The following is a 27,430-nucleotide window of genomic DNA, read 5'->3' on the forward strand; positions in this document are numbered from 1 at the left end:
TCTCAGTTAAAGTCTTTAATAATTACAAGAATTCCAGATTCATTACAGAAGAGTTTACAACAAATAATATTTCTCCATACAAAGGCAAAATAAAGTTTTCAAGTAATGGCGCCCTGGCTCTGGACCTCACCGCCAGCGACAGGGAGGGAGGGGGGCATGTGCGGCCCCTTCCCCGGCGAGGGGCTGCCCCTGGCCAGGGAAGCGCCCCGTCCTCCCCGGCACAGCGAACCATCGCCAGCTCCGTGGAGCTGAGCGGGCAGCCGGGCACCGCGACCCTCTCCGGGACGGAGAGCGGCGGGCACGGCGGGGGGCGCGGTGCCCTGGACGAGGACGCTCCCCCGGGCGCCGGTAAGGCACTAGGTGGGCATCACCCGGGAGCTGTGCCGGGACCGCGGGGCTGGGACCGGGCACCGAGCTGGGCTGGGGGGGTCGGTGCCGCGTGGCACCGCTCTGGTGTCCCGGCGTGGGGCTGGTGTGACCCCAGGCCCCCCCACTCCCTCCCACGAGAGCCAACCGGCGGGGCGGGGGCTGCAGCCCCCTCCCCAGGGCACCGTCCCGGCCCCGCACCGGCGCTGCCTAAAACGCAGGGCACGCCCGCGCCCCGGCACCCTACACACCAATATGGTGCCGCGGGCGCTGGGCAGGCGATGCCCGGCCCCGGCCCCGCCAGAGCCGGGGGGGCGCGGGGGCCAGGGCCAGGCACGTAACGACAACGTATTCCCACAAGGCATTGACGCGTTATTATCTTTGTTTAATACAACCCCATATAAAACTGAAGCAGCAGCAGCAATTCTTATCGAGGGACCTAAACTGAAATAGGTTTAGAACATAATTTAAAAAAATAAAAACAGCAAAAGTAGCAAAATATATGAACTTTTTTTTTTTTATAGCAACTGATACCTACCAGCCACTAGTACCTTACTACCAAACCGGTATAGCTCTGGTAACAACCCTTTTAAAAAGACATGTAAATATATATTCATATTTATACATATTTGTAGCTATGTACACAGGGCTCTGGTTGCCAGCACTGCTGTGTTCGGCCGCCCCCGCTGCCGGTGCCGAGCAATTCACGCTGCGTCTCCCACATCCCAGGGACCGGGCTCCGGTCAGCACAGCCGTCGGCGCGGCACTGCTGAGCCAGCCCCGGAGCATCCCGGGCCGCGAGCCCCGTGCCGGCAGAGATCCCGCGCCAGCCGGCCGTGCCAGCCAGGCTCCCGGTGCGCCAACGCCGAACCCAGCGTTGAGAGTTCTCCAAGCCGTAGATGAGCCCGGCTGCCCGGGACGTGCGGTGCCGGGATGGGTGACCGGCTCCCTGGCCGGGCGCTGCCCATGGGAGAGGACTTCGGTTTAACCAAGTGGAAATATTCAAGCACAGACTTCATGGAAAAGAGGTTTTCAGGAAAAAAAAAGGAAACACCAAAAAACCACCAGAACAAAACCTCCGGGCTGCAGAGAGCTCACAAGAAGGGCGGCAGGAGAAGCGGGCATGAGGCGGGTGGTTTTGGTTTGGTGAGATGCTACGGGTGTGTCTCTGAACCCTTTCTGCAATAGCTCAGCAGCGGCGCAGCCCACGGGCACGGCACGGCACGGCACGGCACGGCAGTCCCATGGCAGTGCCACCCTCAGTGTCGCTTCAGTCCGCCGTTGGTGTGCTGAGGGGGGAACTTGGGAAGGCACGGCTCGTCTGGAAGGGGGTCGTGAGAAAACACAGAGTCCTCTCCCGAGGAGCAGGTGGAGCTGCGGGTGGCCGGGAAGCCGGGAGAATACTGGTCCAGCGGCATGGAGAGGTCCAGGTACTCCTGGGAGGGACGAACCCCGAGGACGGGCTCAGGCGGGGGCCACGCATCCCCGCGGGACGCCCACCCTGGGCAGGCGAGGGTGGGCGCGGGCCGGCGAGTGCCGCCTGTCCTACCTGGTTGGAGGTCATGGCCACGATCCTATCCAGGTCTTCCACCAGCTGCTTGAAGGTGGGTCTCTGGGAGGGGACGGCGTGCCAGCAATCCCGCATCATCATGTACCTGGGTGGGCAGAGGGGACGCTGAGCCCGCGGCCGGGGACCCCGCACCCACAGGAGCGGAGCAGCGCGCCAGGACGGTCACCAGCACTCGGGCTGGGGCAAAGAGGCCATTCCGGGGATTTAGGGCCAATTCCCTGCGGGGAAGGAGGGAACCCCCCACCCACAAGCGCTGGGAAGGATGCGGGGCTGTTTTGGGAGAGGATAAGCGGGGGGCTATGCCAGTCCCTGCGCTGGGCTCATCCTGGGACTCACTCCTGCCCAGGAATTGTTGGTAAGGGAGATGCTGGTTACTGAAAACAGACTGAGACGATGTTTTTGCAGGGCTGGGAACTGCTGGGAAAGCAACTCTGAACATCTGCCTGTCCCCCTCCGTCCCTGCCCGTGCCCTGAGGCTCCCGATCCCGCCGGACGGGGGGCACGGGGGCGCCAGCGTCCCCTCTTTCCCCGGCCCCGCACTCACAGCTCGTTGGTGCAGTTGCTGGGTTTGTCCATCCGGTGCCCCTCCTTCAGCAGCTTGAAGAGCTCCTCGACGGGCACGCCGGGGTAGGGCGAGCCGCCCAGCGTGAAGATCTCCCACAGCAGCACGCCGAAGGACCACCTGCCCGGGGCAAGCACAGGGCCGAGGCTGGGGCGCGCGGCTCCGCGGAGCCAACAGCCCCGTTCAGGCTCTGGGCACGGTCAGGAATTTGTCTGCTGGGAGGGACAAGCGCTAACGGCTTTGATTCGCCCAGCAAGACAAACGAGTCCCAGCGCCAAATATAATTTGGGCTCAAAATATTTTGTCTGCTGACGCAGGTTCTGTTTTCATTAAATTAGGAGGAATCGCGTCTGGCGCGCTCCGCCGTGGCGCGCGCCGTGCTCACCAGCGGGCGCTGCGGCAGGGCAGGATGGGACCGCAGGCGGCGACGCAGGACGGGGTGGGTGAGGGGCGCCACGTCCCCAGCTCACAGCCCGGCGCCACGCAGCAAGAGAGGGCTCCCCCTGCGCCCCCCATTCTGGCTCCCCGTCTCCCCCCGACCCAGCCCAGGGCGGGGAGCAGGCGTCCCGCGGCCGCTACTCACACGTCGCTCTGATGCGTGTAAATCCGGTCGAACAGAGCCTCCGGGGCCATCCACTTCACCGGCAAGCGACCCTGGGACACAGGAGAGCCCCGCGTTGGCTCTGTGCTGCCAGGAGCGGGGGGATCTGGGGTGGGGGGGGCAGCCCTGCACGCCCGCAGCATTGCCAGCATGGGTCGGGGCACCCCCCCCACTGCCCTCGCCCACCTCAGCAAAGCCCCTCGCCCACCACTCACGTTCGTCGTCTTTTTGTAGTAATCGATGTGGTGGATGTCGCGGGCCAGGCCGAAGTCGGCGATCTTCATCACGTTGTCCTCGGTCACCAGGACGTTCCTGGCCGCCAGGTCCCTGTGGATGCACTGACCCAGCGCGGGGCCGTCAGGGGGGCCCCCAAAGACCCCACATGGCTCCCCATAACGAAACGGGCTGGGAGGAAAGGGTGCCTCCCCCTCCCGTGCCCCGCCGCCGGGCTCCCCATCCCACCGCGGCCCCCCAGGAGCTCCTCACCTTCTTGGAGGCCAGGTATTCCATGCCCCGGGCCACCTGGTAGGCGCAGGAAACCAGGTCCTTGAAGGAGAGCTGCTCCTCGGGAACGCGGGTGGGGTTGTAGCAGTACTCCATGCCGGGGGGCCGGCGGGCTTGCAGGTACTCCCGCAGGTTGCCCTTGCTGGCGTACTCCACGATCACGTAGAGGGGCCCTGCGGGGTCAGCGGGATGAGCGGCCGGACCACGGAGCGGGGCGTCCCGGCCCCACGGGTGCAGGGTCAGCCCCCTCCCGGCTCGCGTGGCCTCACCATCCTGTGTGCAGGCTCCCAGCAGGTTGATGATGTTCTTGTGCTTGCCGATCATCTTCATCATCTCCATCTCAGAGATGAGGTCGGACAGGTCCTTCTCCGTGGCGTCGGCTGTAGCGGTGGAGGAGGCAGCGGTTGGTGGGGGGGGCCAGGCTGGGTCCCCCCCCATTGCTGGCCCAGCCAGAGCTGCGGTGTCACGCCAGGACCCCCGCCTTCTCGCCGCCACTTACACTTCAGCATCTTCACCGCCACCTTGGTCACGCGGTTCGGCTTGTCTTTGTCGAGGCCGATGGCTTCCGCCAGCACCACCTGCCCGAAGCACCCTTCTCCCAGGGGCTTGCCCAGGATCAGCCTGGAGGGAGGAGAGATCCCGAGGTGGGCACCGCCAGCGTCGGCAAACGGCATCGGCGCCGTCCTCCCCAGCCCCCACCCAGGCCGCTCCGGCAGCTCGTCCCCGCGACGGGAGCTCACCTGTCCCGGGGCAGCTCCCAGCGCGGGTCCTCGGGGAGCTCGTACTCGGAGACGCCAGCTAGCATGGGGGTGCCGCTGGAGGAGAGCCGCGAGGGCCGCACCAGCATCACGCCCGAGTTCATGGAGGAGCTGGAGTCGGCCGACACCTGCGGCGGGGACCGTGGGTTACCTTCACGCAGCGCCGCGCGCCGCGGCCGGCTGCCCCGCCGGGAGGGAGACGCTGACCGGGAGCCGTCACGCCCCGACCCTGCCCGCAGGCCCCCTGCCCGCAGCCCCCCTGCCCCCATCAGCGCTGCTTCGACGTTGGACCCGGACTAAACAATTTTTCATTAATTTCGGGAGCGCCGATACCATGAAATACAGGGCCTGGGAGTCCTCCTGCCTGCTCAGTGTGTCAAACGCGCTCTTCTCCAGCATTAAATCGCTGTAAGTCCTTCAGACCCTCCTCACCCCCCTCCGCTGAGCCCCCCAGCGGGGGACGATGAGGGGCTGCGCAGTCCCCCCACTCACTGTGCTGCTGGGGCAGAGCCCACGGAGGGTCCCCACCCCACGCCAGGGACGGGCACAAGGCTGGCACGCACGCAGGGCGAGACGGTGCCGGGTCTCCCCGTCCCTCCTGACCCCGAGCCGCGCCACCCCCCCCGCCCCGGGAAGGGCAGTAGGTGCGAACGAACCCCCTCTCTACTTTCTGTTACCTGTCTGCGCAGGGGGATGCTCTTGGCCAGCTTGTGCACGGCCAGCTGGCCGTTGAAGTCCGACTTCTTGGTGGTGCTCTTCATCTTGTAGATGATGACGGTCACCACCATGCAGGAGATGAGGAAGGCCCCGGTGCAGTAAATGATGATCTCCAGGTAGAGGGGGGACGTCATCATGGCCGGGGTGTCTTCAATAGCTGGGTCGGCGCGAACAGGGCGTTAGCACCCGTGAGCCCGCCCGGGGAGCGGAGCGGCGTTGGGGAGACCCCCGGCTCCTCCCCGCACTCAGCAGGGAGATGCTCTGCGTCGCCGGAAGCTTCGGTGCAGCGTGCAGCAGGGAGCGGGGGGGGCTGCCCACCCACCCCGGCGGGGAAGGGGTGCGTGCACCCCCGGGCTCCTGGCCCCCACAGCTGGGAAATCCCTCTGCCGCACCCGCAGCCGGATGGGGCTGGTGGGGCCCTGGGCTGGGGAGGGGTCCACTGAGAAAGGGGTGAAGCGGGGGGGACGGTGCCCGCATCCCCTCAGCCACGGCCGTGGGGGGCAGCGGTACTGGCTGCGCTGAGGCAGCATTGGGGCTGCGTGGGGGATGCTCTCCTGCATCACCCCGCGAGGACGGGGCATCGCGGGCCCCCTTCCCAGAGCCGTGCTCTGCCTGCACTCGGAGCTGCAAGACCCTTGGGGTCTGGGGGGTGGCGGGACGGAGGGGGCGACCAGCAGTGCCCAGGGCTGGGGGGGTCCAGGCGTTACCGATAACAACTGGGGAGAGCAGCCAGAAGCACCTCCCGCGGCAGCGACCTGCTGTGGGACCCTCGCGCTGGAGGGGGAGGAGGGTCCCGTCCGTGGGGCAGACCCCGCGTTGGTGGCCGCGGGTGGCAGTGCTGCCCACAGCTCGGAGCAGCCATGCGGCACAGTCCTGCCGGAACCTGGCAGGGTGGGAGCTGCCTTTGAACCCCCCCGGGGCAGCACCCCCGGCCTGTTCCCCCCCCCCCCAAGAACAGAGCCTCAGAGAGAGGCGCGAGAGGGAGAGAAAGGTTTCTGCCCACCTCCGGGCGCACCCGGCTGACCAAGCAGCGCCTGATAACGGGGAAAGTTTTTGGCTGGAAAGCAACAACCATGCAGCGCCCCAAAAACTTTCCCGCTGCTGTTATCCGGCCTTGGTCCGTGCGGCATTGATGCCGAGGAGCAGCATCAACGGGGACGGGGTGGCCGTCCCTGGCAGCGCAGCAGAAGCGACACACAGCCCCGGCGCGGGTCCTGCGCCGCGGGGCAAGGCCAGGTGCCCGGCAGGCGGGCGGGCAGCGCTGCCAGCACCCCCCGAACCCCGCCGCCGCCCGGACGCCGCGCGCCCCCGGCGCGGGCAGCGCTGGCCTTGCCCCGGGGCAGCCCCTGGTTAGGTTCCCCTGGGTATGCATCACCTGGGCCAGGGAGAGAGCGGGGGGCAGACCCCAAGCGGGGGCGGAGGGGGGGCACGCAGAGGGGACACTGCCCCATCCCGCTGCGGCGGCAGCCCCGCGGCTCTCCCAGGTGGGCAGGGGCCGGGGAGCGCTCTCTCCCGGACCGCGATGCATACACTGGAAAGGAAGGAGGACAGGGCGAGGAAGAGGAGTATATACCTTCGAGAACTGTCAACCATGCAGAGTGATGGGAGATCCCAATAGAATTACCCGCCAAACACGTATACTCCCCAGCATCCTCAAATGAGACATTCCTTAAGTGAAGGACTTCCATTTCCTTGTCTGTGGTGTTAACGCCTGCCGTCTAGAAGGAGAAATGGAAGCAAAAAACGGAGAAGCAAAGGACATGAGATCTTCTGGGAAGGCGGCCAGAGAGGAGGGAGAGCCCAGTCTCATTTGCCAGACCCCCGGGGAGCAGACAGAGACCACTGCAGACCTGCGAGAGAGACCCTCGGGATGACCACTCATCCGGGCGCACCCACGGAGACGCCGGTTAAAAACCCGTCACCAAACGGCGCCTCCCGCCCATCTGAACATGCTGGCGATGGGCCGCATGGAGAAATGAACCCCAGGCAGGGCCGGCCGGCACGACACGGGGGCACGAGGACGGAGACGGGAGGACGGAGACGGGCGGGCGGCACGGACGGGGTGCCCGGGCTGGGTGCTGAGGCGCGGGCTGGCCCCGCGGCAGCACCCGCAGGGACCAGGGCTCGGTCCCGCATGACGGGGTGGGAAGCACACGGGAGAAACACGGGGAACACGCAGACACACAGAGCACAAAGCCCAGCCGGCCCCGCGGAGTATTTTTCCATGGCTTGTCGCACCAGAAACACAGCAGAAACAAGAGAGCCCAGAGTTTTGTTCTCCACTGACGGCCCGAGGAAACACCCCGCCGGGCGTTCTTCCGATTACCTTGCGCCAGGGGTCTGGTGACCGTGAGCCACGCAGACTGGTTGGCCTCGCCAATATAATTGGAAACCTTACAAACATACTCCCCGCTCTCCGCCTCTGTCACATTATACAGGGTCAGCACCTCCGCGTCAGAGCTATTAATCCCCGAGTGCTGGAACAGACCAACAACATGGAGTCACACCCACGCGCGCGGCAACGGCGGCGCCCGGAGCATCCCCCCAGCGCCCGCTGCCGGGCCGCAGGGCTGGGCAGGGGGGTCACGGGGGCAGACAGCCGTGGGGCTGCGATCCTGCTCCCCCCCGGACCGCGGGGGCACGGCTGGGGACGGCGCGCGCCCCGGGGGTTGGCACGGCTGGGGACGGCCGCGCGCCCCGGGGGTTGGCACGGCTGGGGACGGCCGTGCGCCCCGGGGGTTGGCACGGCAGTGGATTTGCTCGCCGTCAGCGGCCCGGCTGGCTGGCTGGGATCAGGGGCTCAGCTCCCCACCTCCAGCGCCGCGCTGGCTCCCCGCGCTGGCCCACCCGGCCCCGCAGCGCGTGCCTCGAGGGGCTTTGAAGGGATCGCGCGGCCAAGGAAGCAGGCGGCTCCTATCCCTGCCCAACTCTCACCCCGTGCTCCTCTGGGCACCGCGGCGCAGGGCGGAGCGGGCTGCTGACAGCTCTGGGGGTCCGGCCGCCCCAAAGCCGCTGGGCTGCCCACCGGTGGTCCCCAGCGCTGGGCGGCTCCTCGCGCCTGCCGTCCCGTACGGCTGCTCCCGCCCCGCGGGACGGGCGAGCCCGCGGACCGGGGCAGCCCGGCGTGCGGCGTTACCTTCAGGATCTGGACGTAGGGCAGGTTGTCGGGGCCGATCTTGCTGCCGTTCACCTCGATGTGCTTCAGCCACTGGATGTGGGGCTGGGGGTCGCTGTAGACCTTGCAGACGAACTCCACGTTGCTGCCCAGGGCCACCGTCTTGTTGGCGGGCAGCCCCGCCTGCAGGATGGGCCGGTGCGGGGACCGCTCTGCGGGACGGGGCGCCTTACGACGGGGCTCGGGGCGCCCGCCCGTCCCGCGCGGGGGTGCACGCTGCAGCCCCCCGAACACGGGGACCCCCAGCTGGGGTGGGCACCGGTGCTGCGTCCCCCTTCGCCAGGGCCCCCCCTGGCACAGCGGGGCTGGGGCTGGGGACAGGTGAAGTCCCGGCACGGGGATGGGGACGGGGACGTCAGTACCTATTCGGGGAGGTCAGGGGTCAAACAAACCTAACGAGGGCCCCGGCCGTTAACAAAGGGGCTGCCACTGCGGTGAGTCAGCATTAACAAACCCCTTTGTTCCCCCCGCTGACTGTTCCCTTCAGTTTGCTCAGTGTAATCAAATTAAATCACATTTTTAATGGTTCATTTACTGGCATTTAGAGCAGCTCCACATGTGGAACTGCTCAGACCAGCCTTCCCAGCTGGGAATTATGGCTAATAAGGCGATTAGAAAAAGTTTCTGTCTGGTCTATGAAATTATTTCCACCACAATTAAAAATCCCCAGAACGGGCTGAGGGGAACCTTCCGCCTCGCCTGCTCGCGGAGCCGGGCGCCGGGGCGGGCGGCCGCGGGGACGGCGAGCGTGCCCTGACCCCCGCAGCGCTCCGCGCCCCATCCCGGCCCGGCGCAGCGCCCGTATCCGCTCGGTGGGGCGGACGGGGGCCCGCTGAGCCCCCTCCCAGCGCCGCGCTCCTCACCCACGACGTCCAGCTGGTAGGTGTGGTTGATGCTCCCGTATTTGTTCTCCACGATGCAGGTGTAGTTGCCCTTATCGGATGGCACCACCGAGTCCATGATGATGCTCCAGGTCGCGTAGCGGACCTGGGGATGATGACGGTTGGTTACGCGCGACGCGCCGGTGGGCCGGAGCACGCGCGTCCTCGCTCCCCTTCACGTCAGCCCCCGGCCCCCGCCGCACAGGCAGGACGTAAATCTCCCTTTGAGGTCACCTTTCCCCTTTCCTCCAGAGGGGCCGTAATTGCTCCCAGCTGTCCCGGGACAGCCTCGCCGCCGAGCCAACTGCGCCGAGAAGCAGATGTTGCGAGCTGAGCATGATGGGCTCGCCCGGCGTGCAGGGACACCCCTCTCCGGCGGCCCCAGCACACGGAGGGAACAGACCGGCATTGTTCCCCCGCCACCGCAGCCCGGGAAGAGCCGCTTCCCTGGGGCTTGGACCCGCGCAGCTCCCCGCGGCCAGCCCCGCCAGCGAGAGGGCACCGTGCCGGCCAGCGTGCAACCTGGGCGCTTGACAGCCTGCACCCGGGACACCCCGGTGTAGGCTGCTGACCCGGCACCTTTCCTCCGGGATGGATCCCAGTGCCTCGCTGGGCTGCGAGCGCTGCCCAGGTCCCTCCTGGCCCCGGGGCACAGGGACGGCGTTCCTACGCCAAGACCTCCCCAAGGAGAGACCTCCCCAAGCCCCGCTCCCCGCCGGGGCGGCCGCATTCCTCCTTCCCAGCTGGAAACTGGTTATTTCCACAGTCCCGCATTTCAGCCCCATTAACTATCCGGGGCACCGCGCCGCCGCTGTCCGGGGAGCCGCGGCGATGCCAGCAGCCCCTCTCCCGCCCGCGTCCCTCCCTGGGACACGCTGAGCGGTGACGTGGCCGCATTCCTGCTCGCATCCCTGGCACCTGGCTGGAGCCCGCGGCACGCAGGGCCATGGCCGGATCCCGCTTGCGCAATGCGGCGTGTGACGCAGTGGTGAGCGAGGGCCCAAAGCCGTGGCCCCGCAGCACCGCGGCTGGGGGATCCCACCCCAGGAGACGAGCCAGGACAGGCTGCAGCCCCACTCCAGAAAACTATCAACGGGAGATGAAAAAAGGGGACGTTGCTCCCTCGTGGGTCACCTGGGGGTCCCTGCGCCGGAGCCGCCGCCAGTGCCATAGCGGCCCTGGAAGCTGGAGCAGCGTGGCCCACCCTCTCCTTTGGGGAGGGGAGAAGCTCGGGGGTCCTGGCACGCTGTGGTTCTCCTCCCGCTGCGGGATTGGGGAAGGGGAAAGCTGAGCCCCCAGCCCTTCGGGGGCGAATGTGGACCCCGTACGTGGGCTGGGGCACCCTCACTGCCAAGCCAGTACCCCGGGCTGCGGGCACGGCTCCTGCCGACCGCTGCGGGGCAAGCAAGGGGCCCGTCACCCCCGCAGCCCCCAGGAGCCCCCGCGCCTGCCGGGGACACCAAGACCCCCGCTCCTCGGTGGGGGGATTAGGCGAAGGCGGCAGAGGCAGGCTGGCCCCGCCGCCGCCCCCTCCCCCCGAGGCCGAGCTGGCGCAGACACGGCGCAGAAGCAGGTCACTGCCGTAGGGCCGCTCGGCCACCGAACGCCAGAGGGGCCCATCTGCCCCCGGCGCGGGCTGCGCCGATGGGGACTCGGTGCCTCTTAAGCTGCAGAGCCCCTTCCCGATCCTCTCCCTCCCCGCACCGCCCCAGAGCGAGCCCTCTGGCCCGGCGCTGCGTCCCCATCGCCGCGTCCCCATCACCTCCGCAGGTGCTGCCCTGCGCTGCCCTGGCCCCCCGGCCCCGGTACCTTGTACCCCCCGATGCGGTGGTCGGGTTTGAACTCCTTGCCGTTCTTCAGCCAGCGCAGCGTGGGGTTGGGCGTCCCGCTCGACGGGCACTTAAACTTCACTGTTTTGGCGGCGGGGACGGCGTGGAGCTTCTTCTCCATCTTCTCGGGATAGGTCCAGTACGGAGCGATGGCCTCTGCGGAGCAGAGCGGGGACCTCAGCGCGGCCAAACCCGCTGGGCGTCAGGCATGGGGAGCCCCGGCGTCCTCCGCGTGCTTTAACGCCAAGGGTGCCCAGGGAAGGCGGAGAGGTGGGAGAGGAGCACCTGGCTCCGCAGGAGCTTTGCGCAGACCCGCTCCCGGCACCGAGCCCTCGCCGCGGCCAGGCACCCTGCCCACCCTCGCCCGCCCTTCCCGGACCCCGGGCGATGCTCGCACGCTCCTGCGGCTTCACCGCGCCCCCCGCAAACGCCAGGGCAGTGCCACGGGCAAACCTATCCCGCACGTACGGTTCGGCTTGGTGTTATCCGCCTCCTTCTCCTCTGAGGAGGAATCATCTTCGTCATCATCATCCTCCGCGGAGGGGAGCGCATCTGCAAGAGAAGAGACGGCCCCAGCTGAACGCCTGCGCACGGACCCTTCCCCTCCCGAGAGGGCCCAGCCGTGGGCTGGCGGCACGGGGCTGTGCCGGGGCGGGGCGGTGCCAACGCAGGGCGGGGAGGCGCGGGGACCCCGGGTGAACGCTGTGCGTGCCCCCCGGCACAGCCAGGGCTGGCAGTGCCCGCCATCCCAGCGCCCACAGCCCGTGGCCACTGTGGGGTGGCCTCCCCCAGAGGTGATTTCAGCGCTCCGTGCCACACGCCCAAGCACGGCTCCTCGCCACGTGCCTGGTGCCACCGGCCCCTCCGGGGCGGCAGCCGAGACCCTGCGGGCACGGAGCTGCCCCTGAGCGCCGACCTCGAGCGTTCGCTCCTCTCCAGCCTCGCGCTCCGTCGACGCCAACGCGAACCTCGGCTCACGCGCAGCACGCGCCCCCCAGCCCCATGCAGACAAACAGGCGACAACCTCCAGCTGCCTCTCCCCGCGCCGCGGCAGCCGGGAAGTCACCGCACTGCGCCGGGAACTCCTCCGGGCCTCCCCGGATGGCGGGCTCGCCCCGAACTCACCGCGCGGCCGGACTGATCTGTGTCGGCGAGCATGCAAAGGCGTGCACAGCCTGCTCCTCGCTCCGCAGCCCGGCCCCGGGGCCGCCCCTTCCCTGCGTGCCCAGGGCCGCTACGAACCTGAGACGTTGACGGAGAAGTAGGTGGTCTCGCTTCCCGAGGGGCTGTTGGTCATGCAGGCATAGAGCCCCGAGTCCTCGGGCACTGCGTCCCTGACCTCTACCTCCTCCCCGGTAATGCGCGTCCGGTTGTTCTCAGCCAGCTGCACGCCATCGCGCACCCAGTTGATGCTCTGGACGTCATCCCTCAGCCGGCAGCGCAGCTGGAGGAGGTCCCCGGGGTGGGCCGAGTAGGACTCCACTTCGATTTTTGCTTTGGGCAGAACTGGAGCAGTTAGGAGAGAGGAGAAAAAGAAAAAAAAAAAAAAAAAAAAGGAGAAAAGAAATAGAGACCAAAGGAAACCATGCAGCTGCCGCCGCGGCTGTGTTAATGAGGCAACATGCGCTGCTGGGACGCTCCTGCCGCGGCGCCGGGGACCAGCCGTCCCGGCGAGCGCGGGGCAGGGAGCCGGCAGAGGCGGCTGCGGAGCGGAGGGGAGGCAGAGGCGGCGAGCACCCCAAGCAGCACCAAGCGCTTCACCCCCCACGGCAGGACCCGCTGGGCAGCCGGGGAGCTCAAAACCGCCCACGCACCCCTCGGCCTCATGCTGAGCACCGCTCGGCCCACGGGGAACGTGCCACGGCGGGGGCTTCGAAATGTGGGAGAAACGGGCAACCTGAGACACCTCAGGCTGCACTGGCTGCTGGGGCAGGGTCTGGCCTCTCCCAGGAGCACCCCAAATCCCCGCTCGGCTCTGCCGCCGCGCAGGGGTCCCGGATCCCCAGCACCGTCAGCGGGCAGCCAGCAAAGCGCGCCAGGGTCCCCAGGCCTCGCCCCGGTTAGAGCGCTTGGCGGCAGCGGGACGAGGGGGCTGCGCCAGGACAGCAGGCAGGGGAGCGGGGGTCTGCGAGAGCAACGGCGCTGGGAAAGGTCAGCCCAGGGGAGCTCCGGCGAAACAGGTGCCGGCCGCGCGCTCCCGCTCGCAGCGACCCGGGGCGGGGAGCTGCAGCTGCTCCCCGATGCGACACTTGTGCGAGCGGCACAAAGATCCTTTCTCTCCGTCCCACTGCTGCGTGATCTCTTCTCTCCAGCCCCTGCTCGTGCAGAGTCGGCTCCGGCCTCGGGCGCTGCCCTCCATGCTCCCTGGGGATGCGCGAGCGGCTCTCCCAGTCCTGGGCTTGCTGCAGACCCCTGGGTTTCAAACCATCTCTTCGAACTTCAGAGCCCGAGGAAGGGTTCAGGCTGGGGCTCCCTGCGACAGCGCGGGGTGGATGCAGGGAGAGCATCACCCCAGGGACGAGCACCGCGGGCTGGCGTTGCTGCGGGAGCAGCAAGAAGGGGCGCACGGCGCTGCGGCGGGGCCAGAGCCGCTCCGTCCTGGAAGGAGGCACGGCGATTCTGTGAGGTCTCTGGGGAAGGGCAAGAGCCGATGGTGCCGTGGCGGCACAGCCGAAGCTCTCCTCAGTGCCGCTGCTCCGTATCGGAGGGATCCAGAGCCGGGGTTGGAAAATCCCGCCAAACCCCGCGCAGGCAGCCCAGCAGAAACGGTCTGGAAACACCCACGCTCCAGCCGATCCGCGGTTGGAGGGCTGTGTCCCCAGGGAGCGAGGGGCTCGGCGTCACACCACCCGCCGGCATCCTCCTCCGGCCACAGAAGCAAAACCGCAGCTCTCCCTCGGGACCCACGCAAGCCCCGGCGAGGAGCACAGCGACCCGCAAGCCGGCAGCCAACAACGAACGCCCGCGGCGCCCGGGCGCGCGCCGGAAGGGCTGCCTGACGGTGGGGCCAGCGCACGCTCCCACCCTCGCCTCCTGGTGCCCACCGAGCCGGACCAGCACAACCTCGTCCCCCTTCCTCTGCACGGAACAGCGCGTCCCGGACCCACCGCCCGCCGAAAGCCAGCACGGGCCAGCAGCGAGCAGCACGGGGCCACGGCTGTCAGCAAGGCACTGGGACCCACCGGCGGCTCCGTGCTGCCAAAATCAAAAGCTCGGCTTGCCAGAAACTCTCATTTTCCACGCTGTGCTCTGTGCTTTGCTTTCTGGCCGCTCCTCTTCTCCTCACGCCGATGAGAAGCTTGGTGGGGAAAATGGCTACGAGCAGCTCCAGAGTTTCTCCTTCTGCTCTCGCTTAGCGCTCGCAGCAAGCAGCGCACTGGGATGAATTCTCTCTCCTCAGCTGCTAGATTGCCGACAGCCAGGGCTCCAGATCCGTCAGCGAGGGGATCCAAAGCGTTTTAACGCGGAAGGTGAGGACCAGCGGGCGTCCCTCGGGCGGCAAGGCAAGGGTCTCACTTTTGCAATCCTGTTTCCCCTGGTTTTCTCCCACAGGACGGGCGCGTCTCGTCCCTCTGATTTCTGTTCCAAGTGATTTGTCACAGCCATCTCCCCGCGCACACAGCGTGGCAGCCATGTCCCGTCGCCGTCTGTTTGAACGCCACGGGACCGGGTAACGCGGCGTCCTCCCGCCTGTCCCGACGCCCGTCCCGACGCCCGTCCCGAACAGAGCAAGGTCAGTGCGCGATAAACAGCCGGGAAAACCCAAACCAACACGGAACGCGGAGCGGCAGCCGCCTCGCACCCTTATCTCGCTGCCTCCCCTGCGCCCAGCTCTGCCCCTCCCTGCGCACCCACCAACTTCTCCTCCGTGCACAGAACAACCTGCAAAAGGTGGCTGGAGCCGCCGAGGACCCCACACCCATGAACGTCCCCCAAAATCTCCGTCGCCTGTCCCAGGCCACCCACACACAAGCACACGAGGAGCCACGTGCTGGGGTCCCACGTCGCCGAGGCGCGGCGGGCATTGCTGGACCCACGAGGTCCCGCCACACCACAACCGAACCGGTGCTGGGACAGCGCAGGATCCGTCCAGTCAGCAAAACACCGCCGCGGTCCCGGAGCTCATATGGGTCGCCCCCTCGCCGAGCTGCCCGGGGGACGGCCACGGGCTCCTGCCCACCAGCTCGCCCAGAAAAGTCTGCGGGAAACCCCACCGGTGCTGGCTGGGGAAGCTCCTGCCAGCCCCCTGCTCCGCAAACACCTCTCAGCCGGGTCTGTGGGCTTGGGAGGAGGTGGCCTGGGGGCAGAGGAGGAATTTGGAGGGAGGGAAAGCTTTTGGGTCACCCCAGTGCGACGCTGGGGCTCAGGGAGGCAGCGTCCCAGGCGCAGGCGGGTTCCTTGCCACGGGCACGGCATCGTGCAGGGTCCTGGCGCCCTGTCCGAGTGCCACCACTCCTTCGGGACACCGAACCGCGGGCTCCGCTGCGCCCAGGCGGGGGCCGGGGGTCCGCCGGCGTGTGGCCAGATCGCTTTTCAAAGGCAGCAGCCCCCTCCCCCAGCCCCTCCGAGTCACAGGGCTGTTTTGCATTACCAGCATGACGGGGACGCGCAGAGGCGTCGCGTGTGATGGATGGGAGAGGGGAGGCAGAGGGCACGGCAAGATCCTGCCCTCTGGTAACCCAACGCACATCTCTGGCACTCGGGGCTAAGGCGGAAAACGCGGCATGGTGGGAACGGCCTGAGAAGGAATTCACAGGCTAATGAGCATGTCCAGGTTCGCTCACCCTCCGGGCGGGAGCGGGCTTGGCCGACGCTGCCGCGGGGCGGCCCTGGCAGGCAGACAGCACCGCGGCCACCGGGACGGCGCTGCTGGCACTGGGACGGCCCCGCTCGCGCTGCAGCTGACGCGCAGAAGCGCCCTTGGAAACGCAGCCACTCCATAAAACCAGGGATGGCGGCGGGTGACACCCAGGGCAGCACGGTCCCGGGAGCATCCCACAGCGTGAGCCGCGGTACCGTGAGCCACGGTTACTCTGAGCCACGTTACCGGTGTCCCCTCCGCGTACGTTAACTACGGCGAGCCTGTTTGCTCACCGGCCTCCATCAGCCTGGGACGTCTTTTCACAGGTTCTGCTTTTCTGTAACCTAAACCAAGGCACCAGGCGCAGCCGCTCACGGAGCCGGCAGCCCGGCCGGCTGTGCCCATCGCAGTGCGAGCAAGCCTTGAGCAGCCCAGGCGAGCAAAAGTTTAACCGGCCAGACAAACACTTGGCTCTCCTCCCTGATCCCCTGCCTGCCCGGCGAGGCTCTGGGCGCTCCCAGCACCCCACAAAGGTCGGTCGGCGCTGGGATTCCTCTCCCCAGCCAAGCCGGGGCCGCGCCGGCCGGGAGCTGCGCGGCTGCAGGGGTGTTTACAGCCCGGTGAGCGAAACAGCGACAGCGAGGGGAGCGAACGCACCAGCGCCCGCCCGCAGAAAGCACCAACACGCGCTGGGTCCGGCAATCCGGCACACCTCAACCAGCCGCCGCTCCCTTCTCAACCGGTACTCTTCGGGCCGGGGGCAGCACCAGCTTCCCGGTGCGGATGCCGTGGGGCACAGCCCCGTCCCGGTGCAGCAGGGACACGAGAGCGTACAGCCCGCGGGGAACCTGAAAAGTAGACGCATGCCGCAACGGCCAGCGTGGCCTGCGGTGGATTTATTACTTTACCCCAGCTTTGAAATGGAACCGAAGGTGGAGCTGAGCCCGGCGAGCGCCGGCCAGATGGAGAGTGTCACCAAGCGCGTATAACTGTCACCAGCTCACCCAGGGCTGGCCCCCGCTGGGACGGGGACGCGGGGCGGCACGGATTTCCCCGCGCCCCAAAGCCCGGGCAGGCACAGAGCGCAGCAGCCCGGCCGCAGCCCCCCAGGGCGGCGGGACCCTCCGGCTGCGCTGGCCATGGCGATGGCGATGGTGATGGTGATGGCAATAAAGCGGCCAACAAAGCGGCGCGGGGACAATGCGGGCGGGGGGCGCGGGCCGGAGCCGTCGGTTGCCCTGGAGACCCCAGCGGGGCTTTCCGAAGGTATTTCCTGAAGAAAAAGCACACACATGCCCGGCAGCCCCGCTAATCCCAACAGGAAGCGCTTACCGGGACGCGGGGATTGGCTTCTTTCTTATTTAAAAAGCTCCTGCTCCTGCCGCTCCCCCAGCCCGGGCTGTGCTGGGGGGGACGCTCCCCCTCCATCTCTGCGCCCCGCGGCCACGCACATCCCTGGATCCCCTTCCCCGGGGAAAGGCTGCAGCGCGGGGGGGGATGCCGGCAGCCAAGCATCGGGGGCTCGGGGCACCCACAGCTCCTGCCTTGGGGGGCTCAGGGCACCCCCGGCCCTTCCTGACCAAGCCAGCCCGGGGGGCAGGGGGCTTCTGCCCACTCTCCGGTCCCCAGACGCTTCCTCCGGCGGGCGAGGTGGGGTTACACACTGCTCCGGGCACCCCGCTCGTCAAACGAAACGGGATTTAATCCCCCAGGACACCCCCGGCCACGCTGGGAGCTCGGCAGCAGATAGCAGCCCCCGGGGCCCACGCTCATCCGTGGGACAGCTGGGGGTCCCGCCTGGCCTGGGGGGCACAAGCCAGCCCCCCAATCCCTACGAGTGCCTGCGGCTTTTGGCAACAGAGCGCTGGCTTTGCCCAGGCCCCGGCCGGCTGCGGGTGCAGCCGGGGTTCCCGTTCCTCTCCCCACGTCTCTCCGAGCCATCGCACACGGGGGGCTCGACAGCCAGCCAGTCCCCAGCCCCACGGCCGCCCCCTCGCCGTGGGGCAGCTCCGCGGCCCAGGCCGTGGCAGAGCGCTGCTGCTTTTCCCAAAGACTCATATTTCTTTTTTTTTTTTTTTTCCTCCTCAATTAAGGGCTGGAGCGACAGCATCCGAGTGGAAAGGCGGGAGGCGGGGAACAATGCCGGCTCGACGGGCTGGGAGCGGAAGGCCGGCAGCGCAATGCCCCAGAGGACATGGCCGTGCCCCGGGGAGCGAGGGGGGGCTGAGGGGCTGCTGGGACCCCCCCAGCTCCAGTCACGATGCTGGGCTGCTGCCATCGACAGCAGAGACGGCTCGGGGGATCCCAAAGCTGCTCTGAACCTCATCCCCCCGGGATCCCTGGGGCGGGGAGACGCTGAGAGCTGTGAAACCAAGGGGTTGGGGGGCTGGATGGCAAAACGGGGAGGGGGGGACAAGCCGGGGACCCTTGCCGTGCCGTGGCTGGGGATGCTGTGGCTGGAGCTGTGCCAGAGCCCCGGACACCTTCGGCGCTGGGTGCGGGGGGCAAACCGCAGCCCCCAGGCTCAACTGCAACCTCCCCGCCAACGCCCTGCGAGTTTCGGGGAGAGGAGGCGGTGGCCGCACAGCCCCCTGCTCACCGAGGTGCCCAGAGCTGCCGGCCGAGCGCGTTGCCAGCCCGGACGCTGGGCTCCCGTTGGGTGCGGATCAAGACCCCCGGACGCTCCAGGCACAACAAAGCCCGGCCCCCCGGGAGACCAAGCCCCCGCAGATGGGGCCGGGGGAGGTCAAGCCAGAGGCCGGCACGGGAAATGGGGCAGCCCCCTGCCCCAAGGGGGCCCTGGGCCTCCGCTGGGGGCTGCGGCCCCGCGCTCCTCTCCAAACCCCCCCTGCTCCGGGGAGCGTGCGCATCCCCTGGTAAAATATATTTCGGGGCTCAGCATGCCCCAAAACGAGCTGCCCCAGGCAGGACCCCACACCCTGGGACACGCTCCCCACGAAAACCCGCTCGGCCCCCCCAGCACCCCCCAAGCAGGGATGAGGCAGACCCCAGCAGTGGAAATGCCTGAACAGCAGCCAGGACAATAGCAGACGAGGAGAGAGGGGAAGAAAAAAAAAGAAAACCTCCCCTTGGCAATTTTCTGCAGGTTTCTATTTAACCTGGAGACAAAGAGCGGCTTTGTGAGGGAGGGCGATGGAGGTTGCGCATGGAAATTTCTTGGCTTTTCCCCTTAACTAGGGTTTTTTTACCACCTCCAAATTTAGGTAACTATAAAATGCAGCAAGTGCCCATTAATATTTTATTTGCTGCAGGTTTCTGACAAAGGCAGAGTTCCCCATGCCACGAGGAGAGGCGGCTGGAAATCCTCCACGGCGGGGCAGAGCCCACGCCCCGAGAAGGGAGCTCAGCTGCCTCCGAACTGGGAGAAAACCGAAACCCCATAAACATCCAGAACAAAGTCCGGGCAAGTGCCGCCTCCGTGGCGGAGGGGACCCCAGCGCGGCCGCCGCTGCCCTACGGCCGGCTCGGGCGATGCTCACAAGCCGGCCACGACGCTGGGGACATGATGCCCCACGGTACAGGAGCTGTGCCCCCGTGCCCACCCCGCGGGACCCCAAACTCCCCCAGGGCCAGATCCGGAGCCCACCCTGGCAGGTGACCCACAAGGTGCTGGCGGCACGGCCACGGGTCCTGGCTCTTCCCGTCCCACATGTCCTGCCGGGAGCATTTTGTTCCCAGCCACTAGCCCCGGAGCCAGGGGACGGACTCTGCCCCCGCCGGGCTCCTGCTGTGGCACTAATTGGGCCGCCCTGGTGAGAACCGTGCCGGGAGACGTTTCCAGCGGTTATTATCAGCCCTGGCATGAGGCTGGCGAGGAACCAGCTCCCTCCTCTCCAACCTCTCCTCCTCCGCCGCCTGCTGCTGCTCCCCAAACCCTCCGGGGCTCCCTCAGCCCCCCAAACGCCACCTTTGCTCAAAGCAGCCCCGAGCCTGAACGCCTGGACGGCTTTCCCAACGCGATCGCCGGGGCCGGGTCCATGGTGCTGCTCTCCCAGCGACACGAGCGCCATCCTTACCCCAAACACCACCAGGAAACCTCTTCCAGGAAGAGCAATCTCCTGAGAAAAACATGTTTACCGCTGTCAACCGCGTTATTTACAGAAGTGGGGAGTGAGTGTGCCAATGGAAAAATCTCAGAGATGGTCCCCGTGAGCAATGGTCTGCCCAGGCCCCGCTCCGCAGCCCGCAGCTCCCCGGGGAGCGCGCACAGCTCCAGCGATCTCGTGGGACGTAGCCGTGACCAGGGTACCTGCTGCTCCAACCCTGGCCCGCCAGCCGCAGCACCACGGCACGCTTCCAGCCATCGCCCCCCACCCAGGGACCCCCGTTGCAGTGCGGTTTGCTCGCCGGTGCCAGCTCCCACCCCGTCCCAAGCCCTGAGCCGCGAAGGGACCGCGGGCGCTGAGAGAGCCGCTGCTCACCAGGGCACCGCGCAGCGCCGTGCCCACACCGGCCTCTCGAGGTTCTGGTGGGAGGAAGAGGGAAGGGGGAGTGAGCCTTAAAAAGAAAAGCGGTACCCCACAGACCAGACATTCTTGGGTAATTAAAACCAAAAGGCAGTTAAGCCAGAAGCCCCGCACGGCGCTGCCTGGTCTGCTTATTCTCTGCCTCACCGAGGGGAAGGCCAAGGCTTTGAAATGCTAGAGCGGTGCTTTCTGCGGGGGCCGGCTGTCTCCAGGGGCAGGGCACCCACCCAGCCCACCGCCGCACCTTGGGGTGCCAGCGGGGCTGCGGCAGGAGCACAGCCCCGGCCACGAGCCCTCGCACGGCTCTGAGGGATGAACAGCGGGCGGGACGCCTCGGTGGGGCACAGACCAGGGCTGCAGGACCCGCCTGAGCCAGCCCCGGCTTTACGGGGGCCGTCGTGGGGCAGCGCGGAGGGCGGGGAGCTGTGACAAGCAGGGACCCCCCAGGCAAGACGGCAAACCCGGCCCCATGGGCAATCCCAAGCCGGGAGCAAGGCCAGGGCATCCCGGGGGTCTCAGTGGGCTGCGTTCATCCCGCGCGCTGCCAGCTGGCAGAGCCCGCCCCAGTACCCTGCGCCCAAATCCTCGCCCTGCCTGCCGAGCCCAGGAGCACCCAGCACCAGGGGCAGCGGGGCTGGACGAGGGCTTCGGACGGGGCTGGGGCTGGAGGCTGCCACAGGGCAGGAAGCACCACGACACGCAACGGCCCCGGGCCGGGGACACAGCCCCCGGGGCTCCTCGTCCTTCTCCAAACCCACGGCGGCGAGCTTTGCCGCGATTTCTCTCCAGGCTGAAAACATCCGCAGGCGATGCTGGAACCAGGCACGCACTTTTCGTGCCCGCACAAACCGCGCTTAGCAGACAAGATGTCCCACAGCAGCTCCCACGCAGCCAGGGGCCACGCGGCACCGTGCCGCCGGAGAACGCGCCCGCGCCCCCGCCGCAGCCCCCCGCGGCTGGACCGCGCACCAGCCTCCGCCTCTTCCGCAGGGAGACCGGCGATCTCGTCGTCGCCAGGGCAGACACGCAAAGGACGCGGGAGAGCCGGGCGCCCGGCCGCGTCGGTGTGCGCCTTACCTTGGTCGGGCAGCGTGGGCGCCGGCCGGGCAGCTGAGAGCGCGGCTGTGACCAGCACAGCCCAAAGGATGAGGCACCGCCAGGTAAACATCCCACTGCTGCGGCTACTGCTCGGCGACTGGGCTCCGCAACTCCCACTCCATGGGGGACCCCGGGCTGGCCCCGGGCGGGCGCGGGGGTGGGGGTCTCCGCCGGGCCGTCAGCCCCTGCGAGCTGCGAAGGAGGAAAGCAGAGTCAGGGCAGGGCACCCCCGCATCCCACCACCCAGCGCGCGGCTCCGCCATCCCGGGGGATGCTCCGGGACCATCCCGCCCCGCCAGCGAGGTGGTGGGTCCCCGCGGAGCCCTCCGCGGCCCAGCGCTGACTGGCAGGGTTATGTTTTCCTGCGTAAAAGCGCTGATGTGTCGACAGCAAAACTGCTGGCGAAGCAGAATCGAGCGCAGCAAGGTTTCCCAGAACGGTGGGAGAAATCGTCAAAGGCCGGCTAAAGAAAGGGAGATTCCTGCTCTCCTGCTCTCCTCTTCCTGCACTTAATTTGTGCTGAAAAAAGGAACTGCCATCCAGATCAAAATGTCACAAAAATTTTTGAAACAAAATCCCCTTTGACCCAAACCGGGTCATCGTGGCCTGACAGCTCCCAGAAATTTCTTCGTTTTCTTGAACTTGGCTCAGATTAAAAACAATCTCACAACCTTGAAAGGTGCTGTGGGACAGCAGAGACGTTCCTGTTGGGCCCCCGCGCCCCCCCGGCGTGAGCGTTGCCTCTGTCCCGCTTCCACAACCAAATCCCAGGTATCCAGGCCAAGACCTGACGTCGTCCACGTCACCGCTGCCCCTGATGAAGCGGATCCTGCTCCATCCCGTAGGATGTACGGGGCACGCAGGCAGCCACCCCTGCGGAAGCGCGCTCCCGGAGCCGAAGGGGTTAGCCGGCGCCTCGCCCCGCTCCCACACGCGGCAGATCTCTTTCCACCGACAGCTGTTTTCGGAGAGGCCGTTTGGGGAGAAATCCCCCGGCTTCCACGGCCAACGCTCCAATTCGCTCTCGTCCCCGCCAGCTCTCATGCCGGGCTCACCAGCCCGCCCGTCCCAGCGGGTCCCCATCCTGTGCGGGAAGCATCGGAGCCGGGCTCTGGTGCGGGGAGCCCCAGCGGGGCCCGATCCCGGCCCAGGGTGCCCTGGGGACCCGCCCTCCGCGGCCCTCATCCCTCCCGCCCTGCCCATCCCGCCGCGCTGGGAGCTCTGCCAAAACACGTTCGAGGGGGACGCCGGAGCCAAAGCCTGAGCCCAGCCACCCCCGGCCCAACTGCTCCCGGCAGCGGGGACGCGAGCAAAGCCCCGCGCTCCACCCCCGCGCCACATCTGCGGCCCAGCAGCAGCCGGGGATGGAGGTCCCGACACCGGCCGTCGTCAACGCTCCCGCCGGGCTTTGCCGGAGAGCTCGCCAGCGCGATCCCGGCCCGGTTAATCGCACAACCCGAGCGCCGGCCCGGCCAGGGTGCTGCCGGCGGCGGATGCCGCGGGAGAAGGGCAAGGACCAGGGTGCAGACAGGACGATGCCATCCCCAAAATCCCTCCTCCAGGCTCCGGCAGCCAGAGCACCGCCGCGCCCGCAGCCCTCGCCCAGCATCCCCAGCTCACCCCGTTCCTCTCCCGACCGGCTCGCGCTCCCCGAAGCCCAGTGCCGAGCCGTTCCCAACCTGCCGCGTGAACAGGCGCTTCCTTTCGCCACAAGACGTCTGTCCGAAGTATGTGCTGTGAAAAACAGTGAGTAATCGGTGTCGTGAGTAATAAGCCGCTACTCATCCTCCCCACGCACTCGGTCCGTCGCTCCGGCCACCGCCTCTCCTGCTCCAGCGAGGGAGCCAGACCCTTCGCTCCCCTTGACCGAGCGCCGGCTCTTCCGCACGGATGGGAAGCAGGCGGGCAGGGAAAAGCGGCACCCAGCAAACACCGGCGTTATCTCCCCGTGCCAGCGCTCGCCGGCGCCAGGCAGCGCGCATTAAAATAGTTATTGAATGTTAGCAATTTATCAGGGTTTGGAAGGGGGAGGTGGAATTCTTCGTGGAAAAAAAAAAAAAAAGTCTTTGGTATTTCTGGAAATTATTTTCTGTCTCTAAGTGGTTTTGTTTATCGGCAGCACATGCTCCCCGGAACATGGCCTAATGCGGAGTCTGCGTGGGCCTCCCGCGAGGGGAGGGATGGAGGGGAGGGATGGAGGGGAGGGATGGAGGGGAGGGATGGAGGGGAGGGATGGAGGGGAGGGATGGAGGGGAGGGATGGAGGGGAGGGAGCGCCTCCAGAAGCGGCAGTTCCTGAAAAATGAGTCAGTGCTGGCTCGGCGCAGCAAAGCCCTTCTCCAGAAACACCTCGAAGCGGGCGCCTTCCAGCTGATTCAGGGGCTCGACAGCAGCGTATTTCCATGGCGTAGGCACGGCTGGGCAGCGCAGAGCTCCCTGCGGCCGGGAGAGGCCCTGGGAGGGAGGAGGAGGAGGGATGGGTGCCAGGATCCAGAGGGAAGGCACTCGGGATGCTTGGCTCCCCGGGGCAGGTGCAGGACAGGGACACATCCCGCACACGGGGGTCACTGCGAGCATCCCATGGGCTCCCCCGGCCAGGCTCAGCAGTGCCCTGGGAAATCCCCGGCTTCCCAAAGGGAAGGGGCAGCACAGACCCTTCCCGGAGAAAAGGGACCCCCGCAGCAGCCCGACCCCTGCCCCCCGGCTCGTCCCCGCTCGCCAGCACGCTGCAATTTACCGCTCAGCGCCAACCCCAGCCAACTAAAAATGGAAGCGGTGAGCGAGGAGCCAGGGCCAACCGCCCCTCGGAGAGCTGCCCAACGAGGCCGCGGTGACAACCCGCCATTACACCCACGGAGCTATTTCGGAGCAGCAGGACTCCCCAGTGCCCCCTCCCCAGGACGCACGCTCCCCGCGCACCCACGCGTCGGGGGAGATGCTCCCATGCAGCGCCCACGCCAAGCAGCTTCGCACAACCCATCTCCCCCGTCGTCCTCGGGGACCCCGAGGGCCGCACCGCGAGTCAGCGTGCTGAGCTGTCCCAGAAGGTCCCAGCACGGGACGGGAGCTTCCACGCTCGGGCCCCTTCCTGTGGCTCATCCCCAGGAACGCACTCAGGGTGCCAAAAGCAGGAGCCGGTGCCGGAGCAGGGTGCCTGGCTGGGGCACCCGGGGGTTGGAGCCCAGGCTCAGCCCGGGGCTTCCCGCTACGCCGTGCCATTCGCAGGGAGTCACTGGTCCGGCACCGGTGCCAACGGCAGGGAGCTGCCACCCAGGCTCCGCGGGGCTGTGAACCGGGGCAGCTTCGCCCCCGCGCAGGCAGCCGCCGCCTCCCCGTCGGGGCAGAGCTGGCCCGCACAGCATCCACCACGTCAGAGCGTCCCGGAGCCTCGGCGCCAGCCGCCGGCCTGTAACGCGGCCGGCAGAAAAACAACAGGGCAAGGCCAAATTCAACAGGGAGAAGAGTCGGAGCCTGGATCCCAGGTCCGCAAGGCTCCAGAAGCCCGGGCTGGGGGGCTGCACCCAGCTCGGGGCCACGTGTCCCGCGGGGCGCAGAGGTGGTGACCGCACAGAAGCCCTCCGGCTCCAAAATACAGAAAGGAGATTCGGTTTTTCTCCAAGGCTCAATGCGAGCAGCCCTCCCAGTGCCCTTGGGGAAGAAGGGCGCACCAAAGGCAAAAGTCGTGGGCGACGCAGGGAAAAGCCTTCCCCTCGCCTCGCGCTACTGCCCCAGCCGGCGGCTCGGGTCGGGAACCAAGTATTTGCTGAAATGAAGAGCAAACACAACTGCAAATGTAACTACAGGGAAAAGCTATAATGCCTAAAGCAGACGCACACTTGGAAAAATAAATATCCAACCGCGCAGCGCACATACCGCGTTAACCCTTCCCAGCCCACCGCGCGGCCCCGCAGCTACCCGGGCTGTCTGGGCATCACGTTCAGCGCACGCTGCGGGCGTCCAGCGGCGAGGGAGCCTGGCACGGGCTCAGCCCCGGTCGCGCGGCCCCTTCCAGCAGCCGGGGCGCCGGGCGGCTGGAGCGTGGCGGGGGGGGAACCAGCTGGTGGGACGCAGCGCCCAGGCCAGTTGACGCTTTTTGGCAGATAAATAAACAGGAGCTCCAGTTCACACCCGAAACCAACCAGGGCTCCCTCCCAGCGCTCCCACGGCCGGCACCTTGCGCGCGGTGAAGCCCACAGCCGATGGACACAGGCTGCTCTCGCAAGGGCGCTGCTCCTGCCTTCGCCCCGCCGGGGCAGGGACTGTTTATTTTAATCCTCTCCGAGCAAGACAAGGAGAAGGCAGCAGTGCATGCCAGCCACCGCAGAGATTAAGGGAGGAAGTGCTCCCGTGTGGGGAAAATGGCTGCTAGCCAGAGCGGGCCGCGGGGGCCGCGCGCCTGCAGCATCCCCGGGGCCAGGCAGGGCGGCCGCCCCCCTCCCGCGCCCCCCACTCCTCTGCACGCGCGCTCGCGTCCAGCTGGGCAGCACCCAGAGAGCTCCAGGCAGAGCCAACCTCCGCCTCCGCCCGAACGCAGATCCCAGTTTCGCTCCGGCTGGGACCCTGGCGGAGCAGCAGCCTCCCAGCCCGTCTGTTTTATTGGTGCGGTTGGGCGAACCGCACCGTTACGGTTTAAACATTGACGGGAAGGAAACTGCACCAGCCAGCCGTGACACCCCAGCCACGGGGCAGTAACTCAATAACCTGGGCAGCAGGGAATCGCGAGGCGGCTTCGCCGCCCCTCACGCAACGCGAACGCCTGGCGCACGGACGCCCCTGCACAAGGCCAGCCGGCTGCCGCCGCGGCTCACAGCCCCAACGGTAAAAAATCGCCAAGGCCGCCAGCAAGGAGGCCACCCCAAAGCCAGCCCCGCGCGCGTCGGCCCGGCGGCTAACGGAACACGGCGGGCGTAGTCGGCCGCCACGCCGCCGCGCTCCCCGCGCCTTCGCCACGTACGAAGGAGGGCGATTCCCTGCGACCCGCAAAGAGTTTGGCTAAGGGGGCGCCGGGGGCCCCAGCTCCCGCCAGCGGCTCGTGCACACAAAGGGAGGCACAAACTCTGGGAGCGCGTTACTGCGAGCGCCTCCGCCCCGGGAGCGCCCCGGGACCCGAGATCTTCAACAAAACCCAAACCCAGCTCCTTTGCCATCTTTTTCTGGAAGCTGTGAGGCTCCCGCCTCGGAACTTTTTCGGAACGGGGGACCAGGCAGCAACTGGGAAAGCAGCCCCCGGCCTCCCGGGAGGGGTCTCGGGCCCCAGCCCCCCTGGCCCGGGACTGCGGGGAGGTTTCCAGCCTCGGCTCGGCCCCTCGGCCTTTCCAAACTGTCGCCCCCGCGGGCTGCAAACCGGGACCCCCGCCGCCCCCGGGGGGCTGCAAAACCGAGGGCTGCAAACGGGGACCCCCGCCGCCCCCAGGAGCTGCAAAACCGGGACCCTCGCTGCCCCCGGGGGGGCTGTAAAACCGTGGGCTGCAAAACCGGGACCTCCGCCCACTCCAGGGGCTTCAAAACTGGGGCCCCCTGACGCCCCTGGGGATGCTGCAAAACCGGGGGCTGCAAACCGGGACACCCGCCGACCCCGGGGGCTGCAAAACCGGAGCCCCCGACGCATGCACGCACACTGGTGCCCGCAAACCCCCAGTTCCCGCAAACCGGAACCTCCCCCGGTACTCGCAAATCCCAGCGCCCGCAAACCGGAGCTCCCCCCACCCCGATACCCGCGAAGCGGGGCCGCCGTCGAGCCGCCCCGCCACGGGCGCACCGGGGGAGCCGGGGGGGGGCGGGTTCCGGGCGCGATGGATCCTCGCGGGACGCGGCCAGGACGAGGATGGCCCCAGGTCCCGGCTCGGGCCCCCGCCGCGCGGAGCACAAAGCGGTGCCCGGTCCGGTCCCGGCCGTACTCACCGGAGCCCCGCCGCCGCCGCCGCCGCCGCCGCGAACAATGGAGCGGAGCCCGGCCGGGGCGAGAGGCGCAGCCCCGCCGCCGCCGCGCTCACAGCGGCTGCCCCATGGCGGGGCCGGCCCGAGGTGGCGGCGGGAGGCGCTCCCGGAGCCGCTGACCGCCCCGACGGCCGCTGCCGCTGCC

The 27,430-nt window shown here is 67.7% G+C and overlaps 1 protein-coding gene across 3 annotated transcripts; it reads right to left on the reverse strand.

Annotated features, from left to right (window-relative positions):
* On the reverse strand, nucleotides 1-27,430 carry FGFR1 (fibroblast growth factor receptor 1). 3 transcript variants are annotated; one of them, XM_086767744.1, is made up of 19 exons: nucleotides 27,250-27,430; nucleotides 21,329-21,541; nucleotides 12,206-12,469; nucleotides 11,432-11,515; nucleotides 10,944-11,119; nucleotides 9,117-9,240; nucleotides 8,215-8,405; nucleotides 7,427-7,555; nucleotides 5,962-5,980; nucleotides 5,039-5,235; nucleotides 4,344-4,489; nucleotides 4,103-4,224; nucleotides 3,873-3,983; nucleotides 3,586-3,776; nucleotides 3,315-3,437; nucleotides 3,082-3,152; nucleotides 2,481-2,618; nucleotides 1,916-2,021; nucleotides 1-1,802 (listed from the first exon to the last, which is right to left on the reverse strand). In XM_086767744.1, exons 2-19 carry the CDS (start codon nucleotides 21,417-21,419, stop codon nucleotides 1,626-1,628), a joined length of 2,460 nt encoding a protein of 819 aa, XP_086623870.1. In that variant the 5' UTR covers nucleotides 21,420-21,541; nucleotides 27,250-27,430; the 3' UTR covers nucleotides 1-1,625. The 3 variants fall into 3 exon arrangements, with proteins under 3 accessions (XP_086623870.1, XP_086623868.1, XP_086623869.1); XM_086767742.1 differs by lacking the exons at nucleotides 5,962-5,980; nucleotides 7,427-7,555 and adding an exon at nucleotides 6,652-6,796; XM_086767743.1 differs by lacking the exons at nucleotides 5,962-5,980; nucleotides 7,427-7,555; nucleotides 12,206-12,469 and adding an exon at nucleotides 6,652-6,796.

Source organism: Chlamydotis macqueenii, chromosome 27 (assembly GCF_036417535.1).
Source record: "Chlamydotis macqueenii isolate bChlMac1 chromosome 27, bChlMac1.mat, whole genome shotgun sequence".
In the NCBI taxonomy this organism is placed as follows: Eukaryota; Metazoa; Chordata; class Aves; order Otidiformes; family Otididae; genus Chlamydotis; species Chlamydotis macqueenii.

What these genes read in the sequence shown, in the direction of transcription:
- FGFR1 (XM_086767744.1), bottom strand. Translation starts at nt 21,419, where the DNA reads ATGTTTACCTGGCGGTGCCTCATCCTTTGGGCTGTGCTGGTCACAGCC. An exon ending in CTTCTCCGTCAACGTCTCAG is followed by an intron (nt 11,516 to 12,205) that starts GTTCGTAGCGGC and finishes CTTCTCTTGCAG; the next exon opens with ATGCGCTCCCCTCCGCGGAG. An exon ending in ACCGCATCGGGGGGTACAAG is followed by an intron (nt 9,241 to 10,943) that starts GTACCGGGGCCG and finishes CATCATCCCCAG; the next exon opens with GTCCGCTACGCGACCTGGAG.